The sequence below is a fragment of the Phyllobates terribilis genome, unplaced genomic scaffold (genome assembly GCF_046119375.1).
Source record: "Phyllobates terribilis strain yellow unplaced genomic scaffold, ASM4611937v1 Scaffold_7__3_contigs__length_470593459, whole genome shotgun sequence".
In the NCBI taxonomy this organism is placed as follows: domain Eukaryota; kingdom Metazoa; phylum Chordata; class Amphibia; order Anura; family Dendrobatidae; genus Phyllobates; species Phyllobates terribilis.
Genome location: NW_027362767.1, coordinates 402,652,799 through 402,674,547, shown reverse-complemented (window position 1 = coordinate 402,674,547; position 21,749 = coordinate 402,652,799). Strand labels below are relative to the sequence as shown.

The following is a 21,749-nucleotide window of genomic DNA, read 5'->3' as shown; positions in this document are numbered from 1 at the left end:
AGTTGGCTCTTGGTTCTATGATGTCAAAGAGTTTTCCTTTTACGGCTGCATATAATTAATGCATACAAGTTTCAGAATTTTGAAACATTATTATTTATGCAAATATAAAGATGCTGAATATTTGGTTATGACAATTTTCTGATATTTATTTAGAGGAAACTTAGCAACAATTCAAATAACTAAAACATGTCTAAACACTAATGTGAATTATATACAGTTACAGAAACTGCAGTACAAAATTTGATCCTCATTCAGTGACGACTCTTTTTTGCTTGTCTCTTGTACTCCTGCATCGGATCATCTCTTATACTTGTCCATTAGTAATCTGCAAGCATTGATGGATTCCATTTTCCTTGATATCTTTTCTCCATAGCCGCAGTATCTTGGTGAAATCTCTCACCGTGCTCGTCGCTCACTGCTCCGCAGTTCGGTGGAAAAAAGACTAGATGTGAATGTAAGAAATTAATCTTTAAGGACGTGTTAAAGCCAAGATCCTTATAGGTTTTCAGGTGATTTTCCACCAACTCTCTTGAGTTTCCCAAAAAATTAGTTATTATCACTAATGTGAATGCTACCCATGCAGCCTTTTCCTTGCCCTGCAAAAAATGGAGAAACTCCTCATCTTGCAGAAGCTTATGAATCTGAGGTCCAATAAAGACTCATTACTTTATCTTTGCTTCACTCAATCTTGGAAATTTATCTTTGAGATTCTTGAATGCTTTTGCATTTTTATCCATTGCCTTTACAAAGTTCTTCATTAGGCCCATTGTGATATGCAATGGTGGTAACAAAATGGTATGTGGGTCAACAAGTGCTGGATGCCGGACATTTTTACTCCCAGGCTGAAGTGAATGTCGGAGAGACTAGTCTCTTTTATTGTAGTGATAGTCTCTTGCACTACTATCCCACTCACACAGAAAGCAGCAGTACTTTGTGTATCCACCATGGAGACCAAGTAAGAGGGCAACCATCTTTACATCATCACAGAGGTCACAAATGTTGATCATAGTTCAGGCACCTCATCAGCTGTTTCATGTTGTCATAGGTTTTTTTCATGTGGACGGCATAACCAACTGGAATTGAAGGTAGCGCATTGCCGTTATGCAGCAAGACGGCTTTTAGGCTTGTTTTGGACAAATCAATGAAGAGCCTCCATTCCTCGGGATTATGATTTATCTTCAGAGCTTCCATTAAACTGTTGATGTTGTTGCATGCCACAAGATCGCCTTCCATGAAGAATTATTGGACAAGATCTTTATCACCATTGCGGAACAAAGAAATCCGAACATCGCTCACTAGGAGATTCCTCTGCTGTAGCCGGGAACCTAAGAGCTCAGCCTTACTCTTGGGCGGATCCAAATCTCTAACAAGATGGTTCAGTTCACTTTGTGTTATAGGGTGCGGTTCAGCTGAGGTTGCTGACAGAAAGTCTGGGAAGATGCTTCATGACACCAAGCGTCCTCTTCTTCCTCACTTGACTCGACTGAAATGTTTCTGGTGCTTTTGGAACCGGCAGTTCTTCTGTATGTGGTACTGGGCGTATTGCCGGTGGAATGTTGGGATACTGTACAGTCCACTTCTTCTTCCTTGAAACTCCTTTCCTAATTGGGGGCACCATGTAGAAATAGCAATTTGTAGTGTGTTTGGTTGGCTCTCTCCAGATCATTGGGACTGCAAAAGGCATAGATTACCTCTTCCCATGCAACCACTGTATAGGATGTGATGCACATCTATTGCAGCATATGTGTGGAGCCCAACTCTTGTCCTGATCGCCTATTCTGCAGCCAAAATACAGGTTGTAGGCTTTCCTTATCATGGTAGTCAAGTTTCTCCTTTGTGACACAAAAGTGACTTCTCTGCATATGTAGCAAAAACTATCCGCTTTGTTAATGCAAGAACGAGGCATGTCTGACATATAGAAACATGTCAATACGCTAAGAAACTAAGCTAAGAAATCCTAAAACTGTATACTTTACACAGAGCATTTATAAAAGTAGGTGATGCCACTGTAATTAGGATTACGCCATCGGAGCTGAGTTGGTGTTTTTTTGATTGGTCACCAAAGATGATAGAATACTGAAGGCTCAATAGATGAAATAGATGATGTAATAGACGAGCTGCTAACAATGCAATAATGATGAGGAAATAATAAAGACGCTATTTTTCTATAAGCCTGCATGAAACGTGTCATAAGTAATTACAGCTCCTCTCGATCCTGAAAATTAGAGCCAATCTGCAAATGTAAGCATCATATTTGTTTTCAGCACCACAAAATTAGTTGAGTTCAACTGTTTTCATCTCTGAACCAATTTGGCTGTAGAAGAGTGTAATCAAAGAATATAAAGAATGAGAGGAAAAAAAAGAAGACCCTCCCATGAGGAGCGATACTATAGGTACATTTTATCTAGCTCCTCGTGTCACCTATGGAAAAGAAATAAAGCTAAAATGAACCAGTCACTCATGTAGTTTCAGTGCAAACAGAGGTCTAAAGTAATGTGAAATGTAGCTTACTGAGAGCAGAGTGGAGATATTAGTCACTAGGTCAAATTGTGAATGGGATGTGGACTACGGTTTCAATTGCTTTGGGAGACAAAATAGGAACTGCAACCAAATCAAGTGTGTCTAATTTTTTCTCTTATTTTATTTCCGCTGTTCCCCTGAGTATTCTGTTTTTTTTTATAAGCCTTTTTATTAAGTGCTACTTTCTATGGTCTTAATCAAGGGGGGCATTGCTCACAAGGTGATAATGCAGATCAGCCTAAGGAAACGCCCCAGAGGATCCTGTGAGCCATACCCCCTTGTGAGGACAATAAAAATAGCACTAATAAAAAGGCCCCTATTTCTGGAACCGTATGGAGTAAAAAAAAACAAACTGCAGAATATTCAGGGGACCAGCGGGAATAAAATAAAGAGCAAAAACTGGACACTTGTGTCCTAGTGATAGGTCCTTTTTAACAAGTAATAACGACCAGAGTCGAGTATATATCTTAAAAGTAATAATGTCTCCTGACTGCCCCATAATTGTTAATAAAGCAGCCTAAGTACCCCCCACACCTGAAAAAAGTAATAATGTCCCGAGAGCACCACAAAAAAGTAATAGTGCATTAAGTAACTGCTATAAACAATCGATAAGCCTCAAAACAAGTATATACTCTCCTAACTCAGGATCCCGATGGGGCCACCAGTCAAGTTCTCTCTTACATAGCTAGTGTCCCAGGGCAGGCAGAGAAATGCCGGGACGCTGATGATTAAAGAGACTTTACCCGGATATCCAGGAGAGCCCCACCATGTAAGTGGGCTGAGATCAACCGCTTCTGGCAGAATGTGTCCAACCACACTGGACCTTCCACCAACCGGGAGAATGGTCGTGAGCCTGTTCCTCTTCTTAAAGAGAAGTGACCATGAATGTATAATCACTCTCCATTAAAGTGTAATAGAAAATTGTAAGTTTTCCGCTGTGATCAGGGGTCCTAGTGGTTATGTTACTAAAGTGTTTTGTGAAAAAGCCCCTTAAAAGTTAATCTCTGTGGGCAGATTGAAGTTTTACAAGAGTTAAAGAAAGAATTGCACGTGATCTTACCTCAAATTTACTTCTCTCCAGTCTTTACTACACTTCACTACAGCATGAAATGACATGGTTATGAGAGGCCTTAAAGGGGTTTTACACTACTTTTGAAAAGTTAACAGAGGGTAAGGAAGGATCATTATAAGAGAAAGAAGCAATACTTACTGCTAGAACCCTCCAGTACAGTGTCTCTGGTCGTCTCCGTCTGGACCGGAAGCTATTATATCAGCGATCAGGTGACTGGTGATCAGAACGTCATAATTTCTGGTGTGATAACATCATCAGTCATCTGACCGCTGCAGCCAATCAACATCTTCAGCTGTCAGGTGACTCGTGGTTATGTTATCATCACTTACAGACCTGATGGACACCATCTGAGCGGCGGGGGAATCAGCTGGTGAGTATTGTTTCATTCTTTTATAAGGATCCCTTATGCTCAATTAACTTTTCAAAAAGAACAGAAAACCCTTTGAAAGAAGTTATCTGGGACTACTAAACTGATGATGTGTCCGGATTGGCAACAAATATCAGATCCATAGGGGTTTGACTTTCAGAAGATTGGTTGGAGTCCATCTCATGGTCCTACAGCTCCTTCAATCAGTTGACCTCCACTTATTTGATATAGGTGGTCTATCCAAATGATATGACGTCAATAAAGTAGTCCTGGAAAACCTCTTACAAAATCTTTTAGAGCAGAAAAAAAATTATAAAAAAAGACTCTTTGGGGAAGATTTTTTCCCAAAACAGCACCATCGTTGATGGTGTCACAAAGGCTTTTATCTATCCTGACCTGCTACTGAAATAGCAGGCATGGTGCATTGGTAAAGAGGCGCAGGTCTTCTTTTTTTATTATCTCATACAACATTAAATAAAAAATTACAATAGGATACCTGATTAGATTTCATCTTAGAAATATATGTGATGAGGATGTTGTGCAAGAATTAAGTCATTTATAGACGCAGTTCTGCTGTACGAATTACAAGCTGGACCTCTGTGCGCCATCATGAATTTATTTAAGGTACTCTACACTTTTCTATTCTAATGCCTCCCTTTTTGCCTCTCTTTACAGACCCTCAGTGGGATGACGGAGCTCCTATCCTCCAGCAGTAACTATAGTACATATCGAAGGGTTTACAACGAATGTGGGGGCTTTAAAATTCCCATTCTCGGGGTACAGCTAAAGGACTTGGTGTCACTTAATGAGGCCCTGCCTGATTACTTAGACAATGGGAAAATCAATGTCAGCAAACTACAAAGTCTTTACCAACATATTCTGGAATTACGACAGCTGCAGAAAGCCAGTCCGCCAATCAAAGCCAACAAGGATGTGATACTGCTGCTCACTGTGAGTAATTCCCAAGTGTTATGCCGCAGAGCATGCTGATCTATTGTTAAAAGAGGTACTATAGATATACATAAAGAAAACAAGCCATTGAGACCATACAGGGGTGTAACTATAGGGGGTGTTGACGGAGCAGTTGCACACAGGGATTAGTGTCTAGAGGTCCCCATACACTTTTAGACAAACATGGGCGATCATGAGTAGAGAAAAAAGACATGTCAGACTAGATATGCCGTGTTGGGTAAGCCAGTGCTTATCATAGGCTGAATAAAATTCAACATGCCCAACTGGTGTTTTGAACAGCAACAAATGTTTGTTTTCAGGCCATCCATCAAAAAAGAATAACTTATTTGTTTCACCAAAACAGTCAACAATCATTATTATGGTCGATATTAGCCATTCGACTGACTTTTATCTAACAAGTATGGGTACCATAATGGGGCCCAAAGACATCTCTGCCAGATAAGACACCTTTATAATAAGCGCCACTTGGTGGTAAGTTCTCAACCCTATTTAGAAGATGATTTGGCTGGTACAGAGTTTGTATTGGACACCAGAATTATTACATTACATTTTTGAGATAATGACACAGACTTAACTAACAATATGAACAGAGGCCACTTTGGTGGGGTATACAAGAGTAAGGGGTATACAAGAGTTTGTCAACGTACTAAAAAATGCTCCAATTTTCTTCATATAAGAGTATATATTGGTGGAGATAAGAATATTCTTCTAGACTCATAACTTGGGAAACTTTTCCAAGAATATGAATACTAGTGTGAATAATAGAGGTCTTCCAGTAGATATAACCAGTGGTGGAATGGAAAAAACTAAAAACAAGCAATGGGAGTTTCAAAAGGATAATGTTAGAGTGGGTTACCATATGGCTGACATAACACTGTAAATTACAGCCAACAAGATTGTGGATCCCAAGGACAGATTCAATATGTGCTGCTATTTTTGAGGAACCTCATTACAAAATAGAAGGAATGGAAGAATGTACTTGACCAGTCAAAGAATCAAGAGAGGTAGAATTGGGTGAACTAAGAGTAAGAGCAAGATTGAGTAGTCAGATGTAGACACATGTTGAGAAGAAGGGGACTAAACCTGACACAAGAGTAAGAGGAAGCCCAAACCCATTAATTTAGGTTTAGGACATAGAATAAGACTTAAGATCACCCTGAGATCTCTGTAGCACCCCATTTACCTTGGATATTTGAATAGTTACCTTTTTTGGCTTGAACCAGACAAAAACTTCCATTTAGAATTCATTATAAATTTTCTCAAAAAGTCTGGATAATTTTAATCATGTATCTTAATTTTTTGAAACTCTCAAAGAAGGAAATCGAGAGAGCTGCGCATGCGCAACCACCTTTCCTTTCGACCCTGTTTTGTGGGCCTCATAATTAGGACCAGCGTTTATCTGGTACATATGTGTAACATGGGAATAACTATTTTATATGATCACCAGTTTTCTAGAAGTCCATTTTTTCGATTAGTCATCTCAGAGAGGTTCTGCCATTTTCCATATATTTCTTTAGACAAATGTTTACAGGTTTTTCTTTCTCTGTAGACATCTTTGGACACGTTTCATAAAGAAGATGAGATTTTCACCTTATCCTACACACGGGAACCGCGCAGTTCCAAATTGATGGTAAGAATCTTGCCTAATGTTGTACTCGAACTAGATTTTAGGCAGAGGTTGGTACATAACCACCAAATTATCTGGGCATCTATAACACGACTGGTCAGTAACACTTGGTTTAAAGATATGGACTGTGCTAGTTTGTGTACAGTTAGCCCACAACAGGATGACTGAAGTAGAGGTTCATGCGTGGTCTACAGGCCGGGTTACATAAGATCACAGGATGTGTTGCGTCTAGGTTAACTGGCACCGGCTACGGCTTCTGGATGATCACGGCATTCACTATTGCACAAGAAAATCCAAAGATTTCAAGGTGCGGCACACAAGAGTAAATAATCGTGCCATGGAAATTTTGGACTTCATCTAAGTATGCTTTTTTATATTGACGCTGACCCAAAACGAAGAAAGGTTCTTAATGTTTTGACTTGTCTTCTCCCATTAGTCCAGCACTCCTATTAAGCCCCCAGAAGTGATTCCAGACTGGAGCCCAGTAGGATCTTTACAATTAGACCCTGAAAGCCTCAGCCACAGCGTAGAGCAGATGGTGACGGTAAGTCTTCTTGGAAATGATAGACGACTAGTTGACACATTTGGATGAGACAATGGAGCCAATCAACTATTTTTGGGTTGCGTCACCAATATCCTATTAGACATTACCTAATGTGATGAGTATGATCCTTTTCTCTGTGTACAATGATGGTAACAAAGATGAACATCACACGTTCTATATAACGTTACACGTTATATAGGTGGCCCTAATAATAATTTCTAGGGGTAGGTCTAATGAATCCCAGTCTGACTGATTTTCCAAAGTTCTGGTATGTAAACCAAAGTAGATCCCATAACCAGAATAGGTGCAAGGGATGCAGTCACACTAAAGCCCTAGAGCCTCATGGCCAAAAAGATACCTTTCGTCCATATAAGAAGACCAATACAATTAAGGACCTGTGATTGTTGGGTGCGGAGTCTGAGATTTTGCATTGAGGCCAACGAGCTCGAACTTAAACTTACGCCACTGCCCATAACTATAGATGGTCTTGTGCCCTTAAAGCCTGGCTTAAATGCCCCAAAGTAGCCTGGCTGAAGGCTTTATTTTAGGATTTTTTGTTGGCTTTAAAGATTGATATAGACCAGGGGAAGCCCCTCTGTGTTGTAGCAGATATGATGTACAGACATTACTCACTAGCTGTTAGAAAAGCACTAAAATGAGTCAGCTAGTTAACTCTTCACTTACGCTTTAGCAACATCATAACTGATCATCCATTAAAACTATGAGTTTACTTACTGTAAAAAAAATTTAAAACATCAAGAATGGATAATAATTATGCCACGTACTCATGGTTCAGGACTAGGAAGACATCCTAATAGATTGGAAAGCAGTAATTTCTCTTAATAGGAATGAAATATATGTTTACTTTTAGTTTCAAGTCAGTAGAAGACAAATAATGGGTTATTAAATGTTGTAGTTATTTATTGTTTTGGGTTTTTTTAAGAGCTTTTCCAGGGGTGGCCATATTGTAGCCACACACTCCCTTCCCTAAGTGCCTATATAAACAGTACATCAGAGGAGTGGTGCCCCTACATGAACCCTCAGCCCCCATGTAAAGGAATGGGTCAGAGATTAAGGTAACAGGACCCCTCAGTCGCCGATACAGTATAATGGCCCAACAGCCCCTTATATATAATGTCCCCCATAGCACCCCACACAGTATGATATCCACCACAGCACCCCCAATATACAGCATAATGTTCCGCACAACCCTATACAGTATGATCACCACAGCCACAGCCCCCAATATAAGGTACTCAACAGCACCCAATACAGTATGTTCACCCTCTTGTAATGCCCCCACAGTCGCTCTTATATCCCCATATCCAGCCCCTATGTCCCCATAGCCAGCCCCTCTTGTGATTGATGTCCCCACAGCCCCTCATATGTCCCTATAGCCAGCCCCTCTTGTGATTGATGTCCCCATAGCCAGCCCCTTATGTCCACATAGCCCTCCTCTTGTCTTGGCCCCACAGCCCTTCTTATGTCCCGATAGCCAGCCCCTTATGTCCCAAGCCAGCCCCTCTTATGTTCCCATAGCCAGCCCCTTATGTCCACATAGCCCTCCTCTTGTCATGGCCCCACAGCCCTTCTTATGTCCCGATAGCCAGCCCCTTATGTCCTCAGCCAGCCCCTCTTATGTTCTCTTAGCCAGCCCCTCTTATGTCCACATAGCCCTCCTCTTGTCATGTCCTCACAGTCCTTCTTATGTCCCCAGCCAGCCCCTCTTGGATTTTCCCCACAGGTCCTAGGTATAATAGCCTCCATTCATTAGCAAAATAATAAAATAAAAATAAAAAAAGCTTATACTCACCTGATCCAGGCTCCCTCTCCTCTTCCATCTGATTCAGCAGGGGCGTTGGACGGCATGATGACGTCACCGCCTTGCGACGTCTGACGTCCCCTGCGTGCGCTAGAGGTCCCGGCAGAGCAGGGGGCTGATTACAGCTCCTCTGCTCTTGTCCTGAACGGTGCCAACATGAATTTTACTTGGGTCTTACAGACACGAATACAACTGAGTGCGGGGAAGAAGCGACGGCTGAGGCGCAGGCAGAGAGAGAGGGGTGAGCGGTGTCGGTGACTGACACTGCTCCCCTGTGTGCCCATCCCCGGCCATCTCCGTGCTGAATGCGGCCCGGCCCTGCCTCCAGGCTTCCAGCAATGTAGTAGAGCTGTCACTTTACTTGCCTGCCCTTTAATGATGAGAGGCCTCTGCCCAACGCGTTCCAATCTATACTGTCATATATTATACAACTAGGCTTGCACAAGATCGATCTTCCTATAGATCGTTCATTCATGGTTCAAGATCGAGCCGAAGGCCGTTAAAAAGAAAAAGGGGAATGTGTGAAGAGTACATGACCCATTGTTTAAATCAGGTTTTTACATGAAATAAATGTTTTCCCCATTTTTGAAAAAAAAAAAAATATCTGTAGCTTTCTTAAATCAGAAATCTTACAATTTTTACACTGGCCACTAAATGTTATGCTTCACTCACACGTCCTGTTCTGTTGATGACTTTTCATCAGTTTCATTATCACAGAAATGAATGCAATGACTGATAACACCTCTATATACAGCAGATAACATAGGATCCACCATTCACAATAGGTGATGTCACAGCTCACCTCCTCCTCCTGTACAATGACTGATTACACCTCTATATACAGTAGATAACACAGGATCCACCATTCACTATAGGTGATGTCACAGCTCGCCTCCTCCTCCTCCTCCTGTACAATGACTGATAACACAGGATCCACCATTCACTATAGATGATGTCACAGCTCGCCTCCTCCTCCTCCTGTACAATGACTGATAACACCTCTATATACAGTAGATAACACAGGATCCACCATTCACAATAGGTGATGTCACAGCTCACCTCCTCCTATACAATGACAGATAACACCTCTATATACAGTAGATAACACAGGATCCACCATTCACTATAGGTGATGTCACAGCTCGCCTCCTCCTCCTCCTGTACAATGACTGATAACACAGGATCCACCATTCACTATAGGTGATGTCACAGCTCACCTCCTCTCCCTCCTGTATAATGATTGATAACACCTCTATATACAGTAGATAACACAGGATCCACCATTCACAATAGGTGATGTCACAGCTCACCTCCTCCTCCTCCTGTACAATGACTGATAACACCTCTATATACAGTAGATAACACAGGATCCACCATTCACAATAGGTGATGTCACAGCTCACCTCCTCCTCCTGTACAATGACTGATAACACCTCTATATACAGTAGATAACACAGGATTCACCATTCACAATAGGTGATGTCACAGCTCACCTCCTCCTCCTGTACAATGACTGATAACACCTCTATATACAGTAGATAACACAGGATCCACCATTCACAATAGGTGATGTCACAGCTCACCTCCTCCTCCTCCTGTACAATGACTGATAACACCTCTATATACAGTAGATAACACAGGATCCACCATTCACAATAGGTGACGTCACAGCTCACCTCCTCCTATACAATGACTGATAACACCTCTATATACAGTAGATAACACAGGATCCACCATTCACTATAAGTGATGTCACAGCTCACCTCCTCCTGTACAATGACTGATAACACCTCTATATACAGCAGATAACACAGGATTCACCATTCACAATAGGTGATGTCACAGCTCACCTCCTCCTCCTGTACAATGACTGATAACACCTCTATATACAGTAGATAACACAGGATCCACCATTCACAATAGGTGATGTCACAGCTCACCTCCTCCTCCTCCTGTACAATGACTGATAACACCTCTATATACAGTAGATAACACAGGATCCACCATTCACAATAGGTGACGTCACAGCTCACCTCCTCCTATACAATGACTGATAACACCTCTATATACAGTAGATAACACAGGATCCACCATTCACTATAAGTGATGTCACAGCTCACCTCCTCCTGTACAATGACTGATAACACCTCTATATACAGCAGATAACACAGGATTCACCATTCACAATAGGTGATGTCACAGCTCACCTCCTCCTCCTGTACAATGACTGATAACACCTCTATATACAGTAGATAACACAGGATCCACCATTCACAATAGGTGATGTCACAGCTCACCTCCTCCTCCTCCTGTACAATGACTGATAACACCTCTATATACAGTAGATAACACAGGATCCACCATTCACAATAGGTGATGTCACAGCTCACCTCCTCCTATACAATGACTGATAACACCTCTATATACAGTAGATAACACAGGATCCACCATTCACTATAAGTGATGTCACAGCTCACCTCCTCCTGTACAATGACTGATAACACCTCTATATACAGCAGATAACACATGATTCACCATTCACAATAGGTGATGTCACAGCTCACCTCCTCCTCCTGTACAATGACTGATAACACCTCTATATACAGTAGATAACACAGGATCCACCATTCACAATAGGTGATGTCACAGCTCACCTCCTCCTCCTCCTGTACAATGACTGATAACACCTCTATATACAGTAGATAACACAGGATCCACCATTCACAATAGGTGATGTCACAGCTCACCTCCTCCTCCTGTACAATGACTGATAACACCTCTATATACAGTAGATAACACAGGATCCACCATTCACAATAGGTGATGTCACAGCTCACCTCCTCCTCCTGTACAATGACTGATAACACCTCTATATATAGTAGATAACACAGGATCCACCATTCACAATAGGTGATGTCACAGCTCACCTCCTCCTCCTCCTGTACAATGACTGATAACACCTCTATATACAGTAGATAACACAGGATCCACCATTCACAATAGGTGACGTCACAGCTCACCTCCTCCTATACAATGACTGATAACACCTCTATATACAGTAGATAACACAGGATCCACCATTCACTATAAGTGATGTCACAGCTCACCTCCTCCTGTACAATGACTGATAACACCTCTATATACAGCAGATAACACAGGATTCACCATTCACAATAGGTGATGTCACAGCTCACCTCCTCCTCCTGTGCAATGACTGATAACACCTCTATATACAGTAGATAACACAGGATCCACCATTCACAATAGGTGATGTCACAGCTCACCTCCTCCTGTACAATGACTGATAACACCTCTATATACAGTAGATAACACAGGATCCACCATTCACAATAGGTGATGTCACAGCTCACCTCCTCCTCCTCCTGTACAATGACTGATAACACCTCTATATACAGTAGATAACACAGGATCCACCATTCACAATAGGTGACGTCACAGCTCACCTCCTCCTATACAATGACTGATAACACCTCTATATACAGTAGATAACACAGGATCCACCATTCACTATAAGTGATGTCACAGCTCACCTCCTCCTGTACAATGACTGATAACACCTCTATATACAGCAGATAACACAGGATTCACCATTCACAATAGGTGATGTCACAGCTCACCTCCTCCTCCTGTACAATGACTGATAACACCTCTATATACAGTAGATAACACAGGATCCACCATTCACAATAGGTGATGTCACAGCTCACCTCCTCCTCCTATACAATGACTGATAACACCTCTATATACAGTAGATAACACAGGATCCACCATTCACAATAGCTGATGTCACAGCTCACCTCCTTTGTCCAGATCCAAGTATGCCTAGAAAACTCTCCTTTAGAAGACAATGAGTCAGAGTTGATGTCCATGCAGGTGTACAGAACAGGAAATATGACCCTGGTATAAGTCTTAGTAACCAGGGTGAAAATTACAAGAGTTTAGTTTTTTTTTCTATTTAGATAGCGATATGAAAATATATAAAAAATAACATACAGTTAACATAAAAAAAAAACAGATTTAAAGACTTAAAGTATTCACGTTTAACTAAATTGTCAGGAAAATGAACCAGAATAAGACCAATATGATAAACTCCCCAGGACGGCTTCCTGGAGCGCTGGGATTATGACTTTGGGAAGTCGGATATTCGGATTATGTATCAGGTTTTGAGTGCAATTTGTCAACTTCAACAAGTACTCTCGGCAGTGAGCCCGAGATCGCGGACACACTCACTTCCTGACCACAGTTTCCTGTGACTATTAACCATTCCCACTGCTCATGTCATGTGTATTGTGCCGCTAATACACAATTTTGCATGTACACAACACTATCATACACGATCCTGCATCATTTGCAAGTTTTATACATAGTGGGGATTTCTATGGTATATGCAGAGTTTTTTTTTTAAAGCAGATTTGCTCAATAAATGCCACAAAAATCGCCTTTAAAAAAAAAAGGGAGACTCTTCCTGTTCATTTCAATGTTGATCCTCTTTGGTGTTTATATGGAGAGATTTTTCTGGGTGTTTTTTTTACACTTCAGGGTTTTCGAAAAAAGCTGGTGGGAAAAAAAAAGAAGTGCCTGTAAGTCAAATTAAATGTCTGCAAACAAAAAAAAACACTTCTCAAAAACATGGAAAAAAAAACTTTTCAAAACTGCTTTGGTAAATCTCTCAGGAAAATAAAATCTACTCCAAAAACTCCCACAAAAGTAGAGTTTACTGGAGAAGTCCGGCTTAAAAAAAAACTGCGTACACATGGTGGCTATGTGCACACAGAGTCGTTTTACAGGGTTTTACGGAGCAGAATCTGAATGGAAACTCTTAAGTTTTTGGAGGATTTTTGCAATTTGGAGAAAAATTTAGGAGTTCTACTTAATTTTTACTCCAAAAAAAAGTTTGAAAAAGTTTATGTGCATATAGCCAGTCAAAAAACAGCATAAAAAGTAGCAAAAAAAAAAAAGCTACAAGAATGCAAGAATAGCTTTAGATTTGCAAGCAGCTTCAGTTTTACTGTATGTGAGAGACTGCAGGCAACTCCATAAAACCTTGGAGTCCTCTCTTTTTACTGGGGTATCGACATCGCTTTATACACTAGGGCTCTTGTCTTTTCCTATAAGAATACATTAATATTTTATTACAGCTCGTCAATTAGACCTAGTCGTTTATTTACACGTATCTGTTTTTTTTCCCCCAAATGACTTCTACCTTTCCCCTTCTAGTCTGTTTTCCAGTTCTATGATCCAGATGAACGAGGCCTCATATCCCGGGAAGACTTTGAAAAAGTGATTTCTAGTTTTCCCTTTTCTTGTCAAATTTTGGAAAAGGACAGGTATGTTGGCCCAGATTACATGGATCGGAAGCCATAGTGTACGATGCCCAGGAGAGGCACCAAGCAAGGCTCCGCGCAGCAGCTTGCATGTCACAGGCAGTGCGAAAAGTAGAATGTCAAGGTGGCTGGCTACCAATAGCCTCATGTATAATCTACAGGGCATCCAGTAGGATGGAAACTATAATCTTAACTGGAGTATCCCTTTAATGATGTATCCTCCTACTGTACTGCTGCCTCCCTCCAGTGTGGTAAGACTTAATTAGAAAGGGCTGCATCCTGTACCCTGCCCCAAGTATCGCCAGTAGTTAAAGCACTCCTCCACCTCCTCCTCCTCCTCCCATCAAAGTTTTTATCCTCTTAATATATTGCAGTCATCATATTATACAGCACTGTGTGCTTACAATTGCTCATTTTGCCTTTCTACTGAGCTAATTCTTCTCTTTTCCATCAGGTCTATGACATCACATGATTAATAACAGACTAGCTGAATCCTTCTAAGCTCTATGTAGAAACAGGAGGTCAATTTTACCTGTATGAGTCATAAGTCACTGCAAAAGTCTCTGGCAGGGAGGGAAGAGGGAGCAGCTGGGTCAGGAGTTGAAGAGGGGAAGGATTTATGCAGGGACAAGAGACTTCCTGTTTCTACATAGAGCAGAGAAAAGAGAAGAATTAGCTGGGTAGAAAGGCAAAATGAGCAATTGTAAGTCCACAGCGCTGTATAATATGATGATTGCAATTTACAAACTTTGATAGGAGGAGGGCTTTTTAACCAATTTTTAAAAAAGTACTTTTTTGCCAACTTTCCTTTTTGCGCTTTTGCTTTTTCCTCCCCTTTCTGCAAGAGACTTACTTTTTTTTCCCGTTGATACAGCCGTACGAGAGTTTTTTTTTTGTTTTGGGGACGAGTTGTAGTTTTTAATGACACCAATCATTTAGCATATAAATGTACTGAAAAACAGGAAAAAAATTCCAATTGCAGCAAAAAAAATCAAAGCAAATTTGCCATTTATGTTTTGTTCCATTTTTTAATTGTGCAGTAAAAATGACCCGACAACTTGATTCTCCAGGTCTGTACGATTACAGTGATACTAAACTTTGCATAGTTTTTTTTTTTTAAGTGGGGAAAATTTTATCTGAAATTAGTAAAAAATATATAAATAAATAAAAAAACTTGGTTAGCTTTGGCATTTTTTGAGACTTGTAATGTTTTAATTTCTAAAGAGGAGCTTTCATCAAATGTTTCATATTGAGCTGGTAACACGATGTCATTGAGGCTGCAGACTGGGAACTACTGTATTTTTCAGACTAAAATGCACCGGACCATAAGATGCATCTAGGTTTTAGAGGAGGAAAATCTAAAAAAAAATTTAAGCAAAACATGTGGTCTGATGCCCTGTTAAGGGGGAGGGGTCTGCTGCTGACACTGTTAGAGGGGTAATGTCCCCCAATTCTGTTAATATCCCCCATCCTGGTATATATGGCACCTCCTTCCTGTTATACATGGCTCCCATCCCCATCCTGGTATGCATGGCACCCCTGATCCCCATCCTGGTATGCATGGCACCCCTGATCCCCATCCTAATATGCATGGCAGCCCAATCCACCATCCTGATATGCATGGCACCCCAATCCCCCATCCTGGTATGCATGGCACCCCTGATCCCCATCCTAATATGCATGGCAGCCCAATCCACCATCCTGATATGCATGGCACCCCAATCCCCCATCCTGGTATGAATGGCACCCCTGATCCGCATCCTGGTATGCATGGCACCCCTGATCCCCATCCTAATATGCATGGCAGCCCAATCCACCATCCTGATATGCATGGCACCCCAATCCCCCATCCTGGTATGAATGGCACCCCTGATCCCCATCCTGGTGTGCATGGCACCCCTGATCCCCATCCCCCTTCCTGGTATGCTTGGCACCCCCCCATCCCATGCTGCACACAAAAAAAAACATGTCTACTCACCCTTCTTCCCCGTGTTCCAGCGCTGCATCCTGCTCTGCTGCCAGCACAACATGTCCATGTGAGCCGCGCATGGCGATGACACCATGCACCCTCACACTGTGAGATGCTGTGTCAGAATAGTCACTGCTCCCCATGCCAGGACTGCGTGCATGGGAAATACACTGTGTTCCAAATTATTATGCAAATAATATTTTCTCAGATTTTCCCAAATTACCTATATGAATTGCAGTCATTGTAATTTTCCAGTCAAATAACTATTAGAGTACAATTGAAAGGTTTTTGTACAAACTGCCTATGATAACAGTATATTTTTTAAGAAATAAAACACTCAAACTGCACTCAAAATGCATGTTCCAAATTATTATGCACAGCAGAGTTTTCAACCTTTTCATTTTAATAAAGAACAAAAAAATGGTCATTTTTGAAATTATAAGCATTAGCTGGTTATTACAAACTGAAATCAAACAGTTTTCAACTCAAAACTTTATTCTAGGTGATGTTACATTTGCACATAGGACCGCTTGTTCGAAAGGAGCTTCTGAACTCTCTCATTCATTGAATTTGTCAGGTTTTGGATGGTTTCTGCTTTAATTGTTTTGCATGAGGACAGAATACCCTCCCAGAGCTGTTGCTTAGATGTGAACTGCCTCCCGCCATCATAGACACTCCTTTTGATGATGCTCCAGAGGTTCTCAATGGGGTTGAGGTCAGGGGAGCATGGGGGCCACACCATAAGTTTGTCCCCTTTTATGCCCATAGCAGCCAGAGATGCAGATGTGTTATGTGCAGCATGAGACGGGGCATTATCATGCATGAAATGATCTCGATGGTCCAGATGGATGGAGTGGAGGATGGCTGCTTGATAGACACCCCATGCAAACACAGCTACGGCGCTAACAAGGAGGAGGTGGAGTAATGTTTTGGGCTGGAATCATGGGGAGAGAGATTGTCGGCCCTTTTAGGATCCCTGAAGGGGTAAAGATGAACTCCATAATATATGTGGAGTTTCTCAAACAGCACTTCTTTCCATGGTTCAAGAAGAAGAACCGTGCATTGAGCAGCAAGATCATTTTCATGCATGATAATGCCCCATCTCATGCTGCACATAACACATCTGCATCTCTGGCTGCTGTGGGCATAAAAGGGGACAAACTTATGGTGTGACCCCCATGCTCCCCTGACCTCAACCCCATTGAGAAAAAATATACTGTTATCATAGGCAGTTTGTACAAAAACCTTTCAATTGTACTCTAATAGTTATTTGACTGGAAAATTACAATGACTGCAATTCATATAGGTAATTTGGGAAAATCTGAGAAAATATTATTTGCATAATAATTTGGAACACAGTGTAGTGACCATTCATTCTCCCTAATAGCGTGCACTCTGTACCCGCAGCGCGGCTCCTGCAGCGGCCGGCGGTCAGTGTGCCCGCTATTAAAGTGCATGAATATTCACTACAACCCATGGGAGTGGGTTGTAGTGAATATTCATTGACTTTAATAGCGGGAACACTGATCGCCGGCCGCAGCAGGAGCCACGCTGCGGGTACAGTGTGAGTGCTAATAAGGAAAATGAATATTCACTGCTCTCCACGCCCATGGATGTGGGGGGCAGTGAATATTCATTTTCTTTATTAGCGGGCACAGTGTAGGCTGCAAGAGGCGGCTCCTGCCTCCTGTGCCTGCTCCCTCACACCCCCCACCACCCACAGCCATACAGTTGGACTATAAGATGCACCACCCCACTTTCCTCCAAAATTTTGGAGGAAAAAAGTGAGTTTTATAGTCAGAAAAATATGGTAACTCATTAGGTTCCCAATATTTGATTGTTAATATTTCTGCTGCGGGGAGGCAAAATAACAAAAAAAATTGTGTGTCCAGTTAAACATGAAAAATTTGATAAAAGTTCCTCTTTAGATGCAGAGATCAGTAGTGGACAGTGCCATATAAGTGATTAAATAGCAGAAATTGAAGCAAACAATGGGTTTGAATTCTATAGCCTGTGCTGCCTGCAGAATGAGTTCACTTCGAATTTGTCAGTGAGCTTGTTATGAAAGGAGGATTTGTAACTATTTTATCTGTCTTTTTCTGCGTTCATCTGAATGGTTTCTGCACAAACGGTACAGAATGTTTATAGTGAACCTGTCACCTCTGATAACACTATTAACCTGCAGATATAGGGTTAATCTGCAGGTTAATAGTTTTATATAGATACTGAAAGTGCGGCACATGGGAGAACGTGAACTTTATTTCCCCCAGGAGCTGTCTGCTTTCATGGAGACAAACAAGCATTAGAGGGGTTGTCCACCTTTGGAGCTTTTTTTTTTTTTTTGGCTTAAGTGCATATATTTGGGGCTAAAACACATTTTTGCCATTTGGTTTCCTTAAAAACGTTGCACCGTTTGCCTTCGTTGCAACGTTTTGTGTTGCACTGGCTGCTGAAAGAGTGAACTGAGAATCTATTAGTGAGTTCATTCGATTGGGAAGTTTGTAACTCTGCTGTAAATTGATTTCTTTTTTTTTTTCTTCACAGAGAGGGACCGGTCACCCACGAGGAGATGACGTCATATTTTATGAAAGCCAGTCAAGTGTGCTCCAGACTAGGACTTCCTTTTTTGCAAAGTCTGGTGGAGATCCGTCTGAAGGAAACGCCGCTGTGTGCCAACTGTGTAAGAAACCGCAGCACACATAGAGCGTCGTCAGAGCTCTGCCTACAGCTTCTGTGCAGAGCTATGTGTCGCCGTGGTTACAGACTACAAACAACGCCTACGTAGTCTGATCCTGCAGTCTTGCGTTATTCCCTTTCATAACGAGGGAGGAACACATGAAACGCAGAAGCAAACTTCATACCTGGCCTGCATGCAATCTTTAACCATGGTGACACATAAATCTGCATATTTGCTGTATACACAAAACTGCAGAACATTTGTATTATTTGCAAAATTGCTTTTTTTGTAACTGCATTGGTGGCAGAGGTGTATGCATGATTTAAAGGGGTTATGTCAAAAACAACTTTTATTACTTCATGGTCTCTGGAGGCATGAGATTATTTGGGGAGACACAGACCCCCTGCAATCATACATTTATTTTCTACCCTGCGATGTATAGAGGGCAGAGCCATGGTAAGTGATGGAGGGGACACAGAAGCAACCCCAGACAAGTCATCAACATTAGGCTTTGTTCACACTGCGTTTGTGTTGCGTTTTTTTAATGCAAAGTTTAAGTTGCATTGTACAGTATGTGATTTCAGAAATCTCATGCACAAACATTGTTTTTTTTTTTTTCCTGACTGATTTGTGTTTTTGACAGCAGCATGTCACTACTTTCAGAGTTTTTGCAGCTTTTTTTTCACCCATAGAAAGCAATGAGTAAGTGCAAAAACACAGGTATCAGGTGTTGCTGTGTTTTTGGTGCAAAACCTTGCTGCATCATCTTTTTTTTCTTTTTTCCGGGGCACTAAACTTTATCAGCATGTTTAAAAGACAATAAAAACGCAGCAAAATCTGCTTTTTTAACGCTGCTTCTTTACTGCCATGAGAGCAGGTTTTGCCTGAGGAAAAAAAACGCAGCAAAAAATGCAAGGTGTAAATATGGCCCTAGGGTCTATTAACAAAAATTTCTGCCACTAAATATTCAGAATGGCGCTGTTTAAGAGGAGGGATTCATAAAGTTTTACACACCAGGTTCAGATGAATGGGGCAGTTGCAAAAGTGTCTCCGGTAGAGAGTTGACCGTTTGCAATTGGGCATGATATATATATTTCTTAACTTTCTATTTTTTATTAAAAAATAAAAATAAATTTACTTGGTTTTGCTTCAGTGATTGTTTTTTTTTTTATGGACTTGTTTTTTTATATATGAAAGTAGTGGTATGGCTGCATTCCCCCAGTATCTGATGGGCCAGTCATGAGAAATGTAGTGCAGAAGCCATATGCAAATCAGGCTGGAAGTGCACTGGGGGCGTGGTCGTGCACTTGAACGAAGCAGTCCAATTGTATTGACATAACCACAGTGCACTTCCAGCCTGATGAGCAAATCGATTTGCAGGACCCTTGTCCTGTGGCCACATTGGTTTTCCAAACAGGAACCCAGGAAACCGCCTCCTGCCACCCCCATCTCCTCTTCTGATGGCGTGACGATGAACATACTATGATTTTGTGCCAAGCCGGCTAATTAAAAGAAGAGCTGGGGGTGTTGGTAGGTAGGAGGCGGCTAACAAATTAGGTTGGAAGTGCACTGGGGGCTGGTCAATGCACTAGTCCTGTATTGACACACCCCTAGTGCACTCCCAGCTTCATTTACATATGTCTCCTAAGCTGGGTTTCTCATGACTGGAACATCAGATCACTTTAAAAAAAAAATAAAAAATGAATAATTTGTTATTGGGGGACAAGCGCCTAATTTCGTATGTAAAAAAAATTGCTGACAGGTTCCCTTTAAATGACCAAAACTACAGAGAAATCATGTCAGTGAGATGGATCCCAACATGTGGCCCTTTTATAATGTAACAAGGAAGAATCTGCAGCGGTCGTCCCCTCAGTACTTGTACGATTGCTTCTTTTCTACACCCCCCCCCATTCTGTCATAAGAGGCAGGAAATGACACGGCCTGTGGTTCCATTTCTGCTGAAGTGACGGCCCCGAATCAGAGAAGTTGACAAACCCCGTGAGCCGCTCTTGTGACACTTTACAGTGACATTATGTAAGGGAGCGTTCTTACAGAGCTGGTCTCTGTTCTGGCTCCTAGAGAAGCGGGACGCAGACAATACCAGTTGTAGTTGGAGGGTTCCTTTGACATATTTTTTATTAAATGTCATTTATATTAGACAACCCTCTTAAATTAAGTAATTTAGGTTCAAATTTTGAGAGCTAGGTGGATTTGGGTACAATCTGATTTCTGTATAATTTTTTTTGTATCTTTTGAATGGGTTTAAACTTTAAAAGGGAATCTGTCAGCAACATGATGTAGGGGCGGAGACGCCGATTCCGGCGATGTGTCACTTACTGGTCTGATACAATACTTGTTTTCTCTGCTGCAGATCTTGGAATGCTGAGCCTTGTATAACCCCGCCCACATCACTGTGTATAGACAAAGCTGCCAATCAGTGCTGAGGGCGGAGTTACACAGAGCAGCTGACTAGGAGATAACTAGTCCTGTAGTGATAATCTCCTGTTGATAAAACACTGATTTTATTGAAACAGCAACACACAGTCCAGTAAGTGACACATAGCTGGAATCAGGGTCTCAGCCTCTACATCATGCTGCTCTGATTAAAAACCCACTGCGTTTGGCCAAGGCTGTTAATAATCCTGACACATGGTAATTGTATTATTTCTACAGCTAATCTTGTTTCATCTTTTTTTCAGATATGGAGTGTGGCCAAGCAAGGCTACGTGACTTCAGGTAAATCAGTGTAATACTGGCCACACATTAGAGAAACCCATCGCCAGTCTGCAGATTTCCAGCATCCCCACCGATCAGCTGATTGAAGTGATCATGGC

General features: G+C 41.5%; 1 protein-coding gene across 2 annotated transcripts in view; it reads left to right on the top strand.

Annotated features, from left to right (window-relative positions):
* RASGRP4 (RAS guanyl releasing protein 4) overlaps positions 1-21,749 on the top strand; it is a 78,874-nt gene that overhangs the window by 47,142 nt on the left and 9,983 nt on the right. For both annotated transcript variants that reach the window (XM_073641651.1, XM_073641650.1), the window contains exons 9-14: positions 4,635-4,910; positions 6,481-6,561; positions 6,995-7,102; positions 14,163-14,272; positions 18,783-18,918; positions 21,615-21,651. In XM_073641651.1, coding sequence (XP_073497752.1) covers positions 4,635-4,910; positions 6,481-6,561; positions 6,995-7,102; positions 14,163-14,272; positions 18,783-18,918; positions 21,615-21,651 — 748 coding nt within the window. The remainder of the gene's footprint in view (positions 1-4,634; positions 4,911-6,480; positions 6,562-6,994; positions 7,103-14,162; positions 14,273-18,782; positions 18,919-21,614; positions 21,652-21,749) is intronic.